Consider the following 18,120-nt stretch of genomic DNA (forward strand, 5'->3'; position numbering starts at 1 on the left):
CCGCATTCCCATAAATCGGCTGGGCCTTTCCGGCGGGGGAGCCCTTTTCGGGCGGTCTCTTCTATTCTTTGCGGCCCGCTATACCGTGGGGTTTCCTTTCCCCCGGCCCTTTCCGGGGGGCGGGCCCGGCCCCTGGCAAACCCGAGCCGCGTCATTCCGCAGGCGCCGTCAGCACGCTCCCGCGCCACGTGACTCCGGGCGGGCGCTGTCAAAGCTTTCGCACGGAATGTTCCACCCGGCTGAGGCGGGAGGGGTGGAGCGGGGTCGCGCCCGCAGCTGGGCGGGCCTGCCTCTTCTAGCATCCTTGTTGGGAAGTCCGTGTGGTCTGCAGGTGCGATTGCCAGCATCCCGCCGCTGTTTGATGTGCTTGGTGGGAAGGTGATCGATATTCACTAATGGCAACTCTTGTCGATTTGTGGGCACTCATTTTGTAGGGGTAGCCAAAGAGCCCCTGGAGACCATGCAGAGTTAAACTTATTTTGAAAGGGAGTTTTTTGCTGTATAGAGCTAAGACTAACACAATCGTTTTGGGGTGGTTTTTTTTTTGGTATTTAGTCACCTTTTCCTTTTATTTTTCCGCCACTCTCTTTATTATAAAAATTTTTTTAAAGGTGCCTAAATCTGGAGTTGGATAAACAGGCACTGGGAGGTTATTCAGTTAATAAGTGCTCCGTGTGAGACAAGAACTACTCAGAAGAAACAATAGAAATGACAAATGAGTGTAATGTAAACTAGTGTGGGACAGTCTACAATTGCTAATGGAGCATGGAGGACATGCAGGTCAACGTGAGAGACGGTAGCCCCTGAACAATGGAAGAAGTGAGAAGCTGCATTCACTGCAATCAAGGAGTCCTGGTTTTACATCCTGGCACCTCCACTTATTAGTGTATAGCATTTTTCAAGTTCCTTTTCCCGTCTACAACATCAAAACTAAAGCCTCCCAGGATTCTGAGGGTTAAATGAAGAGAAGGGTGTCAAGCAGCTGCACAGTCTCTGCCTCAGATGTTTGTTCTATTTTGCCATAATCAACACCACCCTATACCTCCCACCTCAAATTCAGTGGTTAGGATTTAGCTAGGCAAGTGACATGAAATTAGCAAAGGCTTGGAAGTGGTAAGGTCTGCAGCCTGTGCAAGGATGGTGAGAAAACTGAAAGATACACAGGTTTTCTTGAGGATCCTAGGTGAGCCCCTTTACCAGAAGCCTTGGAAGCTAGTAGGAGAAAACATCCTCATGGTTAAATCATTAGTGGTACTGTGGGGCACCTCTGGGAGGAAGAAGGGAGTGAGACCAGGTAACCAAACCCAGGTGAATTCTAGGGGAACAAAGAATCTCCCCAAAAGGAGAGAATTTCCCAGTTTATTTCACAAAGGCTAGCATAACGCTGATACCAAAATCCAAGACAAACAGTACTCAAAAGAGGGTGGGGGGAGATTCTTATGTTCTCACTAATTTTGTTCCCAAGACAAAATTGAATATTAAGGTAACAAAGCCAGTAATCCTATCTAATAAAGAGGGAATATGCTAATTGACCCTCACACCATCACAAAGATGGCGGCACCCACAGCCAATAAAGAGAGAATATGCTAATTGACTGCCCCACCCTCAGAGATGGCAGCACCCACAGCTGCAAGATGGCGGCGCCCAGTCCCCTCAGCCCTGCTGGGGCGGCAAGACCGGGCCCGCTCCGTGCACCTGCCTATGGAGTCCCCCAGTCCCCTCAGCCCCTCAGCCACCCAGGGCCAACCCAAGGTGCAGGCAAGCCTTGGATGGCGGCTGCCCAGCCACCCAGAGCTGCCTGAGGCTCAGGTAACCAGGGCCAGCTGAGGCTTGCGCTGCCGGCAGTGGCAGCAGCACAAGTGTGATGGGGCGTCGCCTTCCCCTGATCTCCAAGTCACCTCCCGTCCCTGAGGGCTTCCAGACTGTGAGAGGGGGCAGGTCGGGCTGAGGGACCCTCCCCTCCAGTGCATGAATTTTCATGCATCAGGCGTCTAGTGTGGTAATAAAAAGAATTCGCCCTAACCGGTTTGGCTCAGTGGATAGAGCGACGGCCTGCAGACTGAAGGGTCCCAGGTTCGATTCCAGTCAAGGGCATGTACCTTGGTTGCAGGCACATCCCCAGTAGGGGGTGTGCAGGAGGCAGCTGATGGATGTTTCTCTCTCATCGATGTTTCTAACTCTCTATTCCTCTCCCTTCCTCTCTGTAAAATATCAATAAAATATATTTTTTTTAAAAAAGAATTCACACCATGACAAAGTATAGTTTATTCCAAGAATGGTGGTTTAACATTAAGAAATCTGCTCATGTACTTTTTCAAAATAAAGGAGAAAAGCCAAATGATATTCTCTAGGGATGTATTGTATAACATTCAACAGCCATTTCGGAATTTTAAAAATTCTTAGTAAATGAGAAATGAACATATTTTCTTAATTAGATCAAGATAGTCATCAGAAAACACCAGTAGCTTCATACATTAGAGTGAAATGGCACAAGCATTCACATTAAAGTCAGGGACCTGACAAAACAAACTGTATTACTGGATACCTAGTATGCACCAGGCATACTGCTAAGTACAAAGTATACTACAGTTGATAAATTTTTCTTAAAGTAGGTTGGTTAACAAAAGATTATTCAGAAGTTCCTTTGCTCATGAGTCCATTTGTCATAAGTCCAGCTTTAGACCTTCTGTGCTCGTGCCACTCAGAGATGTCACTCTAAGGGGAAGAACCTTTTTTCTGCCAAGATCCATTTAGATATTTATAACATAATTTGCAGGCCATACAAAATTATCAATTTAAAAATTAGCCTTCTAGAAGGGGAAAAAAGGAAACAAACAAAAATATTTAACCTGCTATATTTGGTCAAATATTTAATAAACATCCCTAATGCCTTGGCAGGGCCAGACCAAATGATTTTTCAGGCTTTATACAGCCCTCAGGGCCAGACATTCCCCACCTCTGCAAGTTCATGCCCTTTTCCCAGCAGTAAATTTCTTGTTACTTAGTGCTTGCTAGACTGATTGTGGGGGTGAGGGTAAGGAAGACAGCTTCTCTCCCATCCTGTTCCAACTTCATACTTACACAGGCTTTGGGTCCCTGGGTCTCGGTGATTCTGACCCTCCCCAGCATTATGACCTCTAATAGTCTAGGCTCAGGACAGTTTCTAGTCCTCTCCCAGGAATAGAGGGGATTTTTTTCTCTTTTTTTCCTATAACCCCAGCTGCAATGGGCCCCACCTGTCCCTTGAGGAACAACAGTTTTGCTGCCTTCTCCATCAGTTTGAGTCTTATGTTCCTTAGAGGAGAAGGCTCTGGGCTTCATATTGCCTTTCCTGCAGTGGCAGCCTCTCCTTCCCTTCAAGCCTGTACAACCCGACAGTCTTTGTCTGCCACTCTGTCCCCAATCTTTGTCCTGGGTGCCCAGTGAAGATCCCTGGAGAAAAGCCTGGGAGTGGATATGAACTCCCCTTATGAGTGTGACTCCAACGGGGTTCCCATGCCAGCCCACACTCAGTCTTTAGCAATTTATTTTAAAATGTAGTAGAATTCTTTTTCCTGTTTGAATGCTGCACATCTTCCTTCCCATGCTCCGCCACCAGTGATCCAGTGTTTTGCATCTCTTTTGTGTTTAGAAGCACCAGTCTTTCCTTACATCTCAGGCCAGTTGTTGCCCTGTGACCTCTCGGATTGGCTTGGTAAAAGTGATAATTTTGTAGATTACCTAGCTTATGTTGTGGTGATAAGAGTAATGCTTTCTCCAGCTTTCTACACCAAGACAGAAGCTAGAACTTCTCCAGGTGTTATTTTTATTAAGAGAATCTGAGAGTCTCTATTGTTGACCACAATTCTCATCAATTTTTATCCAGGACAGTCCTACTAAGTCTCTAAACCCAACCCTTCCTACTTGTCTTTCTATCTCTTAGAGCTCTTGCTTTACAATCCAAGTTTCACTATCTGCTTCTGGCTGTTGCCACAGTTAGTACAGTTAGTAGCATATTCAGACTATCTTCTCCGCTTACTGACATTAGTTCCTAATCAATCTTTGGATTTGTGTACTCCTTGATTTTAGTGCCACCCCCAGAGAAAGGAGATGGACACAACATAACATTCAACAATGCTGGGATTTTCTAGGTCTCCTATTTACCCAACTATGTTCTTTACTCAATTTAACAAATACTTTTGAGCACTTACTAAATAAAAAAGACACCATTCTGGGTACCAGATAGTCTACAAAAATGAATCAGGTTATCACATCTCATTCACCTTTCTCGCCTCTTCCAATTCAACTATATGATCCCACTTGAAACATGACTATGTGGGAACCAGCAGACAGATACAGTGGACAATAGATGGCATGAATAAAGATTAAGGTTATAGTGAGTCTAGAGCAGTGCTTCTCAACCTTGGCTGCACATTAGAATCACCTGGGAATCTTTTTAAAATCCTGATTTCTGGGCCTCATCCTCTGGAAATTCTGTTTCTTTGTTATGGGGTGGGGCCACAACATTAGTAACATGCTAGATAATGGAGAGAGTATAGCTTGGAAAGATCCATGGACCTCCAAGAGGACATGACTGTGGATTCTTAAGACGACCTGCTGGTCATCCTGACACCTGTGGGACTTTGTGGGAGCAGAGCAATTGTGTTGAAACTTCTCTTCCTTTGAGGTTGGATGAGCATTAGCTTTTGAAACTGCTACAGAAGACAACTTACTAGTAAACCATAAATAAATATATAAATACATAAATAAAAGCACGTCAGAAGACTAAATTCAATACATATACACAAGATTATGCAACAAAAGTTCCCTTTTTAAATGGGGGTTTTACATTCAGTGAAATGCACAGATCTTAAGTGTACAATTTGATGAGCTTTGGTAAATCCATACATGCATATAACCCACACTCTTACCAATATATAGAACATTTCTATCACCTCCTACTTCTTCCCAGTAAATTCCCACTCTTCCTCATTACCCCCTCCCCAGGCAATTTCTGATTTTGAATCACTGCAGATTAGTTTTGTCTGATTTAGAACATGCAGATGGAACCATAATGTCAACCTTAAAAATAAAATAGCCATCATTTTACCAGAAAAAAATGAGTTTATTTGGGAATAGCAGAGAATTATAACTTGAGACAATCAAGCTATGGCAAACCATAGGTATGTTCAAAAATACCAAATGGAAGATTCCAGAGATAAACAATTCATAAACTGCACATTGTTCTATCAGATGAAAACTTGTACTGTCATCTGCTCCATCCTGTCCTGGACGTGAATTATCCCTTGTCCAGCTTATCCATGCTGTATATACACATTAGCCATTTAGCAGATGTCTGGGTTACCAGATTGACTGAGATGGTACCACAGTGCTGTGTTCAAGTAACTCTTATTTTAATTAACAATGGCCCCAAAGCACAAGAGTAGTGATTCTGGCAATTCAGATGTGCCAAAGAGGAGCTGTAAAGTCCTTCTTTAAGTGAAAAGGTGAGTATAGTACAATAACATATTTTGAGAAGAGAGACACCATATTCATATAACTTTTATTACAGTATATTGTTATATTGTTCTATTTTATTATTCACTATTGTTCATCTCTTACTGTGCCTAATTTATAAATTAAACTTTATCCTAAGTATATATGTATAAGAAAAAAGAAACCCAGTACATATAGGGTTCAGTACTTTGTTTCAGGCATCCACTGGGGGTCTTGGACTGCATCCTCTATAGATGAGCAGGTACTACTGCATGTACTTTTTTTGGCATGTATTTTTCCATGTCTGGTATCTTTCACTGTGTATTGTTTTTGAGATTCATTCATGTTGTTACATGTATTCAGAAGAAACAACAAACCTGAGCAGTGTGAAGAAGAGTCAAGAACGTCCCCTGGATTGACTAAAGCCCACGTGCTGCTGCATCCCTTTGTCCAGCCTGTCCGTCCCACCCAACTGCCATCATGCCCAAGGGAAAGCAGAAGGAGATGCTAAAGGAGATAAAGCCAAGGTGAAGGACAAGCCACAGAGACGATCCACCAGGTTATTGACTAAACCTGTTCTTCCAAAGCCAGAGCCCAAGCCTCAAAAAGCCCTTGCAAAGAAGGGAGAGAAGGTACTCAAAGGGAAAAGGAGGCAAGCTGACCCTGCAGAAAATGGAGATTCCAAAACAAGCCAGGCACAGAAAGCTGAAAGTGCTAGAGATGCCAAGTGAAGTGTGTGCATTTTTGATAACTGTGTATCTCTGGTGACTGCACAGTTTGAAATACTATTTTTTTAAATCAAGTATTCTTTTTTAAAAAGCTATGTTGTTAGCACACAGAACACTTCATTGTTGTTTTTCGGGGGGAAGGATATATAGTACTAATAGAATGTCTTCAAAGCTGGACTGACATAGGAAAATAAACCTTTCTCTTCTGGTTTTGAGAGACTTCCTCTTGGTTCCTGTGAGGAGGAAATCCCTTGATGTTGACACACATTAACCACCTTAGCACAACACCTTGTGGTATGGGGAAACTAAGATTCATTTTTACGTCCTTTTCTCCCTCTCCACTTAAGCATAGACTTGACTCCCTTAAGCCCAGAGACCTGTTGGGACATGACCCCCCAAAAACAGGTACTAGTATGTTTGGGCAACTGGACTTTCCAGTGTCACCATTGAGATGGCATCCCTCAAAAGAGTAGCAGTTCCTTTTTTAGATTGTGGATCTACAGATTGGTAATACTGCCATTTTCATTTTACTTCCTGAAAGTCAGGGTTAGCTTTGAAAAGTTGTTAAACAACATGCTTAATGTGAAAGGTCAACCTCCCTCTAAACCAGTGATGGCGAACCTTTTGAGCTCAGCGTGTCAGCATTTTGAAAAACCCTAACTTAACTCTGGTGCCGTGTCACATATAGAAATTTTTTGATATTTGCAACCATAGTAAAACAAAGACTTATATTTTTGATATTTATTTTATATATTTAAATGCCATTTAACAAAGACAAATCAACCAAAAAAATGAGTTCGCGTGTCACCTCTGACACGCGTGTCATAGGTTCACAATCACTGCTCTAGACCAATTCTGTCACACAGCACTAGCAACATGTGGAATAAATATACGGTAAGGACTAGTATTCAGAAATATATACAATAACCTAAGCTCTTTTTTTCTCCTCTATCAAGGTATATGTGAGCTGGGCACATGGGACATAGAGTGGAAGGTGCACCAGGAAAAGGCCTCCAGGATGAATACCTTTGCATATTCATAGGGAAATTGAGGGTGTGGAGACCATCTAGTTGAATATGTAAAAATAGGGTGTCCAGGGTGGGGAAATGGCCTTATTTGACAAGAGTTTAGTGAGAGGAGCTCCTCTACCAGTGGTGTTGACATCTGCTACAGCAGGGCTACTCAATCGTCAATGTGAAAGAATTACTAAAGGGATTTTGTTAACAACAATTTTGACTCAGTAGGTCAGGGCTGGGACCCAAGGTTTTGCATGGTGAAAAAGAAGTAGGATTTGTGCACTTCCCTGGAGTTAATTCAGACGTGCTTAGCTAACTTCTTGCTAAGCAATTGAAAAGAAGATGAGATGAAGCTTCCAGTGCCAAGCTTCCAGTGCCTTCACTCCTATAAGCAAAACCTAAAAATAGGTAGCATTCTCTTAGAGGTTGGGCAGGGATAACGAGCAGTCTGGAAAGCGGAGGCCTTGTCATGTAAAAAATTAAGTTAAATTGCTGCCTACAACAACTAGGAAGTCAGACAACCTCCCTCCCTAGCTTATAGCTCTAGTGGATGTATCTGGAAAGAGCCAATTTGTGTCTGTGGCTACTTCCTTTTGCTTCCAGCAAGGTATTACAAGTAAAGTTTGAAGTCACAATAATAAGGGGTAGAATGTGCAGAAATTCTGGGGCTTTATTAAGTTGAAAAAGCCAACTGCTTATGTACACCCACTAGCAGAAGAAATGACGTGGCTTAGAGATTCCTCATACCCATTAAGACTTTCTGGAACACACACACACACACACACACACACACACACACACACACACACACACACCAGAAAACAAAGATAAGAGGAAGCAAAAATCAAGTAATAGAGTTTATCTTCTCATTTAAGCCTATTGTTTCAGGTTATTTTAAGGCTACCATTGTTAAAAAGACGATGTTAAGAATGGGTTAAAAACTTCAAAAAAGCCTGACGGGTTTGGCTCAGTGGGTAGAGCGTCGGCCTGCGGACTGAAGGGTCCCGGGTTCGATTCCGGTCAAGGGCATGTACCTTGGTTGTGGGCACATCCCCAGTGGGGAGTGTGCAGGAGGCAGCTGATCGATGTTTCTAACTCTCTATCCCTCTCCCTTCCTCTCTGTAAAAAAATCAATAAATTATATTTAAAAAAAAAACTACAAAAAAAAAGAAGAGCTTGAGAGTGGAAGCAGGAAATAGGGCAGGTTTAACAACTACTTCTAGAAACAATTTCGGGTGTGCAGACTGGGGCAGGCTGGCTAGCCAACTCCCCACCGTCTCCTCCTCACGACAGGCCCAGCCCTGATCCGCCCCAATAGGGGCCAGGCCGACCCCACCCATGCACGAATTTGTGCACTGGGCCTCTAATATATATATTATATATATATGCATATATATTATATATATATTTATTGATTTCAGAGAGAGATAGAAACATCAATGATGAGAGAGAATCATTGATTGGCTGCCTCCTGCACACCCCCTACTGGGGATTTGTTTAGAGAGGAATGGAGAGGGATATAGAGAGAGAAATGATGAGAGAGAAACATCATTGACTGGCTGTCTCCTGCACATCCCCGACAGGGGATCAAGCCCACAACCTGGGCATGTGCCCTGACTGGGAATTGAACCAGCGGCCTCTTGGTTCCTGGGTTGGTGCTCAACCACTGAGCTACACTGGCTGGGCTGTTGTTCTATTTATTCATGCATTCATTAGTTGAGTCTTGTAAGTGTCCTGAGTAGGGATCAAGTCTGCAACCTTGGCATATGGGGACAATGCTCTAACTAACTTAGCTAGCCAGCCAGGGCTGAATTATATTTAAAAAATAAATAAATAAAAACACTGAAAAACCTGGCCTAGAAAAGCCTCCTATTATTCAAGCCCTAAGGCATTCCCCCAAAGAGGGAATATTCTCCAACATCCAGTTAATCTGTATTCAGAGGACAAAGTTGGCCCACAGAATTTAATACACAATGGAGAGCCTCTAAAAGAGCAGATTAGAGTTTAACCAAGGAACTTTCTCTACTACCAGGGTAGTGGGCATTCATAATTCCTACCCAGGATCCCACCATTGCTATGGACAAGTAATTGCTGTGTTTCCCATTCTTTTTCAGAGTTTTGACTGTGGTTATCCTGTTCCTGCTCCACTACTGTTTTTTATTGTAGGTATGGACATGAGGCAGATAATTTGTTTTATAGTTTATATATCTTTGGACCATGAAAATCCACAACCTGACCTGATGGAGAACATTGTGTATCATCAGACATCCTGGATTTTGAGCTGACATAGAAACTAAATGGGAGCCCTGGTTGGGTATCTCAGGTTAGAGCATCATCCCAATATGCCATGGCTATGGGTTCCATCCCCAGTAGGGCAGATACAAGTATCAACCAATGAATGCATAAATAAGTGGAACAAATCGATGTTTTTCTCTCTCTATCTCTCATCAATCAATTAAAATTTTTTAAAAAAATTAAATAGGAAATTGAACTCTCTTCTTTAGGATTGAGAGTATTCTACCGTAAGAAGAAGGGTACAAAGATAAAAAGGACACACACAGATATATAGGTGAGAGGAACAGTCTGGTAGACACTACTGATGATCCCTCTAAAACCATCCTTTCCTTTTTCCTGGGCATAAGTTTGCCCAATTGGAAACAAAATTTCCAGTCTCACTGTTGCTAGGCATGATCCTTTGTCAAAATTCTTGCCAATGGAGTGAGATCTAAATTGATGTGGGCAAACTCCATATCACTTTCTTAAAGTATTTCCTTATTCTGGTCTTCTTTTCTTTCACCTTCCCAAGAGAGGGAACATGCTATTTTTCACATATCAAGATGTAAAAAATTCAAAAGTCTGACATCCTTTGTGGGCAAGACTGTAGAAAAGTGCACTCCTACATATTTCTGGTAGAAAGGCAAAATCGTCCCTATAAAGTGCAATTTGGCAATATCTATAAAAATTGTAAGTAAATCTCCCCTTTGACATTCTTCTTGGAATGTATTCTACCTATACACATATCAAATGATGTATGTACAAAGTTTTTCATTGCAGCATTGGTTGATTAAAAACAACTTCAGTGTCTAGCTGTAAGGATTAAATAAACTATGGCATCCCCTCATTTTATGTAATGCTCTCCAGATCTAAAACAGAATGAGGGAGCTCTCTGAACTTACATGGGAAAATTTCCAGAAAAAATGAAAAAAATCAAGAGCAGAATAATGATATGCTGTGTTATCTTTTGTGAAAGCAAGAAAGAATAAAAATTTACATTTATTTTCAGAAAGATATTCTGTAAGGATATATAAATAATGACTACAATTACATATAAAGGTAGGATGACTGTATACTTCGTCTTCCAAATGGTTATTAATAATTACTCCAGGACAACAGATGGAAAATGACAATATCCAGGACAAACTGGGATGTATGATTAACAAACTGGGATGTATGATTAAAAGAGTACAGTGTACGAAGAGGAATGTGGACATTTTAAATTGCGTTTTACAAAAATAAAAACAACAAATTCTTTACTACAAGTAGTTTAAGAGCTATGTTTAAGAACAAAAAACGATAAACCATAGGCGTGAGACACGGAACTTAATGAAAATGCGGTCATTTTGCGTACCCGGAACTTACTGGGGTTGCACAAGCCACACTCCCTTGGAGTTCTTCCGCCAATCCAAAGTGGGAGCGTGCGAGTTTGAGCCTGTGGGAGAGGCCTGGGCGGGCCTCAGACTAGAGTGGAGCTTCCCGTCATTCACCCCTGGGGGCAGACCTAGCGTAGGCTCCTACGTGCGGCGCTCTGGCCCACACAGATGCCACTCTGTGGCACCTCGGGTTCCCTCTGGCTGAGCTCTGGAGGACTACGCTCGTTTCCTTTTTGCTTGTGAGGCCCGGCAGCCTCGGCTGAGCTGAGAGAAAGATGGCGGCGGCCGTGCGACAGGACTTGGCCCAGCTCATGAATTCGAGTGGCTCTCATAAAGACCTGGCGGGCAAGTGAGTGTTTCCGAGAGCCATGGGAGGAGTGGGGGGGAAGTCACAGACTTGTTCTCCTCGGTTTGACGGCGGCTTTCGGGTGTGTGGTAGTAGCCGGCCTGCGGATCAAGGGGGCGGGCCTGGGGTAGGTTGTGGAGGCCAATGCTGCCAGCAGCAGAAAGCAGGGAGCCCGTGGAGCCGTAGGCCTGGTGGCTGTCAGCTTGTTCAGCGCTCGATAGCATCCTTACTGCCTCTTAACTTTCTGGAAGCGCGGTCTGAGGGACGACTGCTCTCACGGCCTTCCCAGCCTTCCCTGGTGCCTCTTCCCAGAGCTGGCTGGCCGCTCACACCGGATTCGGACCTCTCTTTGGGCCTTTCCTTTCTTATTTTTTTTTTAATTGAGGGTAATTTATATTTTGGGACCTCGATGCAGAGTTTTTCAGGGAGATGGTTTCTTTAAGCGGTTGGGGGTGGAGGAGGTATGGCCGCTATCATGTCGTCCAAAACCACTTGGACCATGTTCGCTGGGTCCTTGTGTTTTGGGTACTCTCTGTCCGCCAGCAACGCTGAAGCAGGGCACGTGGGCTGATGTCCTCATACCTACGTTTGATCTCACCCAAAAGGCCGAGAAGCGATGATGGTGTCCTCATAATATGGATCAGGATGTGTAGAGTAGGGGTTGTTTGCAGAAACCTGGATTGTTGGGCCATTTTGTCGCAATTTATATTGTAGAGGCTTAGGTCCACTCCAAGTTAAAATTGTGACATGTTGTGCCTGTCAGCACTGCTAATTATATATATATATATATATATATATATATATATATATATATATATATGCCAGATTATTATGACCGCCTGATGTTTGTAGGCAAATTAGCTATAATTTCATGCTGAAGTTGCTAGAGGGCCAGATCATCATAAACGTCTGAATAGCACAACATACCTAAGTATCGTTGCTGATCAAGTTCATCCTATCATGTTGATGGCGTATCCCAATGGAGATGGCTTCTTCCAATAAGACAATGCGCCATGCCACAGTGCTCGTATTGTGCAGGAGTGGTTTCAAGAACATGAGGGAGACTTTATCTTGCTTAGGTGGCCCCCACAATCACCAGATCTCAATCCAATTGAGCATTTGTGGGACGAAGTTAAAAGAGCCATCAGGCAGCTGGTTCCACAACCATCAAATCTCACAGAACTGGACAGTGCTATTCCTCAGGCATGGTGTCAGATTCCTCGCATCACCTTTCAACATCTCGTGGAGTCAATGCCAAGAAGAATCGCCGCAGTATTGAAGGCAAAAGGTGGCCCAATGAAGTACTGATGGGGTGGTCATAGTAATCTGGCCACTCAGTATATATAGTCCATTTCTCTTTGTAAATTTCATAGGCTGTTCTTTTATAATAAACATGCATTCTGTTTACAGTATGCTTCTCAAATTGATCTCAATATTTACATTCTTTTTTTTTTGATTTTTGATTTTTTAAATTTTTTTAATTAAATCTTTATTGTTCAGATTATTACAGTCGTTCCTCTTTTTTCCCCCCATAGCTCCCCTCCACCCGGTTCCCACCCCACCCTCTGCCCTTACTTGCCCCCCTACTCATCCATAGGTGTACGATTTTTGTCCAGTCTCTTCCCGCATCCCCCACACCCCTCCCCCGCCAAATAGTCAGTCCACTCCCTTTCTATGCCCCTGATTCTATTATAATCACCAGTTTATTCTGTTCATCAGATTATTTATTCACTTGATTTTTAGATTAACTTGTTGATAGATGTGTATTTGTTGTTCATAATTTGTATCTGTACCTTTTTCTTCTTCCTCTTAAAGGATACCTTTCAGCATTTCATATAATACTGGTTTGGTGGTGATGAACTCCTTTAGCTTTTCCTTATCTGTGAAGCTCTTTATCTGACCTTCAATTCTGAATGATAGCTTTGGGTAAAGTAATCTTGGTTGTAGGTTCTTGGCATTCATCACTTTGAATATTTCTTGCCACTCCCTTCTGGCCTGCAAAGTTTCTGTTGAGAAATCAGCTGACATTTGTATGGGTACTCCCTTGTAGGGAGTTTCTTTCTCTTGCTGCTTTTAAGATTCTTTCTTTGTCTTTTGCTCTTGGCATTTTAATTATGATGTGTCTTGGTGTGGTCCTCTTTGGATTTCTTTTGTTTGGGGTTCTCTGTGCTTCCTGGACTTGGAAGTCTATTTCTTTCACCAGGTAGGGGAAGTTTTCTGTCATTATTTCTTCAAATAGGTTTTCAATATCTTGCTCTCTCTCTTCTTCTGGCACCCCTATAATTCGGATGTTGGTACGCTTGAAGTTGTCCCAGAGTCTCCTTACACTATCTTCATATTTTTGGGTTCTTTTTTCTTTTCCGGTTGGGTATTTTTTGCTTCTTCGTATTTCAGATCTTTGACTTGATTCTTGCGATCCTCTAGTCTGCTGTTGGAAGTCTGTATAATATTCTTTATTTCGGTCAGTGTATGCTTAATTTCTAGTTGGTCCTTTTTCACAACCCCGAGGGTCTCACTAGACTTACTGAGGATCTCATTAAATTTACCGGCGGTTTCACTAGATTTCTTGAGTGTCTCACTAAGTTTATTGGCGGTTTCTAGAAAATTCTTGAAAAACCTTAAAAGTGTGGTTTTGAACTCTATATCCAGTAGTTTGCTTTCCTCCATTTCTGTCATTTGTGACCTGTTTCTTTGTCTCCGCATTTTTTATGCTTCCCTGTGTTGATAGAGTGGCTTTCTGTGCTAGGTGTCCTATAGGGCCCAGTAGCTCAGCCTCCCCAATTACCTGAGGTAGACACTCTTGGTGCACTCCCTTGTGGGCTTTGTGCACAGTCTTGTTGTAGTTAAGCCTTGATTGTTGTAGGTATCACTGGGAGGAATTGACCTCCAAGCCAATTGGCTGTGAGAATCAGCTGTGTCTACAGTGGGAGAACTTCTGTGCTGAAGACACCCTTCTGGGGCAAGACTTGCTTCAGTGGGGCTTTGGTCCTCACTGAGTCTGCCCCCTGAGTGTGTCCCTTATGGATCTGTGGAGTTGTAATCTGGATGGTCCCACTCTGACCACTGGGCACACTGGCTCTTGGATCGCTAAGGAGGTGCTAATTTAGCCTCTGCCTGAGGCTACCCGCAGGAGCGCAGCTGTGAAGGAATGCAAGTTGCTGTGGGGCCTTGGGCCAGCTGCAGTTTGTTAGGTAATTTTCAGATTGCAAAGGGCCAGGCCTTTCATATACAAAAGCCTGCGCACAGCTTGGGCGGGGCGGGGTCCCAGGGGATCAACAGGGCGGAGCAAGCAGCTATGGCTGATCCTCAGTCCTACCCTAAGAGGCCCGGCTTCTCAGTGTCCCAGTAATCGCTGCAAGCACCTCTGAGAGAAAGCCGCCCTCGAGGTCCGACCGATGCCAAACAGCGGCTAGCGGTAGCCTCTCCCTGTTTGAGTCTGGGTCAATATTTACATTCTGACAGCTGGGATCACTTAGATCTATGTTAATGAGGCACACCTGCTTTTACTTGGACGTTGAAACCTGTTTTATATAGGCTGTGCTGCCTTTTCGTTGGTGGTAAATATAATCTACTTTTATCAGTGAGAAATTTTACTGTGTATCTTGGGCTTTACTTCCAGCAGCAATTTCCCCCTCAGGTAAATGGAAATGATTAGATGACTTATTCTTGAGTGAGTCAGAATGAGTATGTGTGTGTATATACCTGACACTTAGAAAGTGCCATAAGGTTATCTTTGTTACTATTATTATTAAAGCTATTCATTCCATATTGATATATTCTGTGAGTTGGAAGTAAGTTGAATATGTTTTCATGGCTCAATGCTTTTTGCATTTTTTTTATAGGTTTGGATGAAAGTAAACTAGCTTATATTTTTCCCCATGCTTGCTTTCCCTTATGTTTTCTTGAACAAAATAAGTGCATTAATTATCAGAAGAGATATAGTTTTCATGTATTTGCAGATACCTGAAACTTAAACATTTACTTTCCTAGTTCTGAATTGCAGATAAACAATAGTACCTATATTATTGTGTGCTCCAGTTATTTATTGCTGTGTAACAACCCCAAAACTTAGTGGTGTAAAACAGCTATTATTTTTCAGGATTCTTTGGGTTAACTGGGCTGTTTTGCTGGCCTTGTGTGGGCTCACTCATGCTGGTGCAGTTAGATGGCAGCTTAGCTGGGGCTGTTGGGCTACAATGGACCCTCATACATCTCTGGCTGTTGGCTGGGTCTCTTTCTCTATGTTCTCTCATTCAATGGTTTAGTTGAGGCTTCCTTACAGGACCAAGAGGGTCAGAGTGGAAGCTGCAAAACCTCTTATGGCTAGCCTTGAAAGTCTCACAACATCAGTTCTCAAGTATTGATCAGAGTAAGTCACAAGGCCAGCTCCGATTTATGGAAGGAGTGGCCAAGTTACATTGCAAAGGTGCATGGTCAGAGGGAGGCATAATTCATTGGAGGCCAATACTGTAACAGACTACCTCGTGGTTTATTGTGAAGAGTAATTGAAATAATATGCTTGATAACTGATAGCCAGTGCTTTTTGAAGAAATTGTTGGCCTTGCCTGCAGTACATATCTGGTCCTATCCGAGCAAGAACATGTCTGGGTATTTATTTTCATAATAAAACAGTTCCTCCAGCTACATGTTTTATGAAAGAAATACTCCTGAAATATATCAGTAGTTTTGGGGTTTAATTAGGAGCTAGTAACACAGGGTTCCATATTAAGGGATGATGGAGAAAATGTCTCTAGAATATTGATACTGTATATTCTCACCGATTAACAGGATATCTATAACAGAGTAGTCATTCAATAACTAGTGATTGATTCAATAAATGCTAGAAAGGTGCAGAGCTTAAATTTGAATCTAAGTTTCCTATTCTAAAAACCACATTTTAGACCTATCCTTTTGTTGCCAAAACTTCAATTAAAAATGCTTTTCTATAACTATGAATGGACACAGTAGTTGTAAAATTGACATAATTGGCCATATGAAAAGCATTTTTGCAAATTTTGTACACTGCTTTTGTTTATTTTAATTTTATTATTATTTTTTAAAATACATTTTTATTGATTTCAGAGAGGAAGGGGGAGGGAGAGAGAGAGATAGAAACCTGCACGCCCCCTACGGGGGATCAAGCCTACTATCTGGGCATGCGCCCTTGATCGGAATTGAACCCAGGAACCTTTAGTCCGCAGGCTGAGGCTCTGTCCACTGAACCAAACCAGCTGAGGCTCTGTCCACTGAACCAAACCAGCTAAGGCTTGTACACTGCTTTTGTACATATATGCATTGTGTTTGTTTTCTCATATAAAATTTTAGAAGGGGAGGAGCTCCTTGAGAGAGTACATTTGAGTGATAGCTGTTATGATAGCCTGTCTTATTCACTTAGCTAAAATCTATTTGGATTTTTAAAATTCATTTAAAATGTTATTTCTTTTTTGTTGTTAATCCTCAACCTAGGATATTTTTTCCATTGCTTTTCAGAGACAGTGGAAGAGAGGGAGGGGTGAGGGAAGGAGGGGGGAGAGAGGAAGAGGAAAGAGAAAGAAAGATCGATGTGAGAGAGACACATCGGTTGGTTGCCTCCCGCATGGGCCCCATCCGGGGGTGGATAGGGAACCCACAATCCAGGTATGTGCCCTTGACCGTGAATCAAACCTGTGACCCTTCCTTGGGAGGCCTGACACGCTAACCACTGAGTACTGACCAGGGCCAAATGCTATTTCTTCCTAAAGTCTTCTGTGAACAACCCCCAATATACATTCATACCCATATACACACAGGACCTGGTTAGTTGCTCTTCTTTTTAAAAAAATATATTTTCATTGATTTTAGAGAGGAACGGAGAGGGAGAGAGATATAGAAACATCAATAATGTGAGAGAATCACTGATTAGCTGCCTCCTGCACACCCTTCACTGGGGATCAAGAACATAACCTGGCATGTGCCCCAACCAGGAATCGAACCCTGACCTCCTGGTTCATAGGTCAATGCTCAACCACTGAGCCATGCCGGCTGGGCTCTATTTATTTTTTTACCTTTACCATAGAGGTTGGAGTCTAGGTATTTGTTGAGTTAATCCTATAGAACTAGAAGCTTTTATGTTTTTCTTTTCTTTCCAGTTCCGAGGTATGAAGGGTACAGAGGAAGATATTGGACCTTTGGAGTCTAAACATTTCATTTTATAAACAGCTGTTAGCCTGGAGAAAGGAAAGTAATGTCAGGCCTTTTAGCCACCTCTGATTATTAGAAAAGCTGGTTTGCAGAAAAGAAAATAGACTCCTCTGCCTTACAGAGGTAGACTTTGAATTAGAATGGAATAGAACTGTTGAACAATGGAGGATACACACACACACACACACACACACACACACACACACACACGCATGCACGCACGCACGCACACACCACTACCACCACCCCCTCCCCAACCCCCCACACCACTCCAAACTGCCCACTCTCACATTCAACCGGGTGTGGGCCAAAGCCACAGTCTGGCCTTGCTCTGCCGGATGCGAGTGGGCTAATCAAGTGATGGCGCCACCCCCATCACCCCGCTGCTGCTGCCAGTGCAGGTCACTGAAATTGGAGGCCCGCAGCCCTCGCAGCCGCTGCTGCTTTGCTCGGAAGGACTTTCACAAGATCTCTTGTTTGTCTCCCTCTAGTTATCATATTACCTTTTTCGTAATATAGATACGTCGATACTATGACGGGGGATAGTGACATTGATACTATCTATGGGTCGATTTAGAGTCTCCCAGTTTTACTAGTTGTTCCTTTGTGTGTATTAACTCCTGTACACCTATTTTGAGATCCATTATCGCAGTCAAAGTACTGAACACGTCACTGCCCAGGATCATATCACTCCCTGTTCACCGCCGGGGGTTACCCCGTTAATA

General features: G+C 42.9%; 1 protein-coding gene and 1 pseudogene across 2 annotated transcripts in view; both read left to right on the forward strand.

Moving 5' to 3' along the window:
• The first annotated feature begins 5,148 nt into the window (after positions 1–5,148).
• On the forward strand, positions 5,149–6,232 carry LOC102435902 (annotated as a pseudogene).
• A 4,351-nt stretch (positions 6,233–10,583) lies between these two features.
• Positions 10,584–18,120, forward strand: part of COPS4 (COP9 signalosome subunit 4) — a 37,957-nt gene continuing 30,420 nt past the window's right edge. For both annotated transcript variants that reach the window (XM_006084560.3, XM_006084561.2), the window contains exon 1: positions 10,584–11,218. In XM_006084560.3, coding sequence (XP_006084622.1) covers positions 11,145–11,218 — 74 coding nt within the window. In that variant the 5' untranslated portion in view covers positions 10,584–11,144. The remainder of the gene's footprint in view (positions 11,219–18,120) is intronic.

This window comes from Myotis lucifugus, unplaced genomic scaffold, assembly GCF_000147115.1.
Source record: "Myotis lucifugus unplaced genomic scaffold, Myoluc2.0 scaffold_12, whole genome shotgun sequence".
Lineage (NCBI taxonomy): Eukaryota > Metazoa > Chordata > Mammalia > Chiroptera > Vespertilionidae > Myotis > Myotis lucifugus.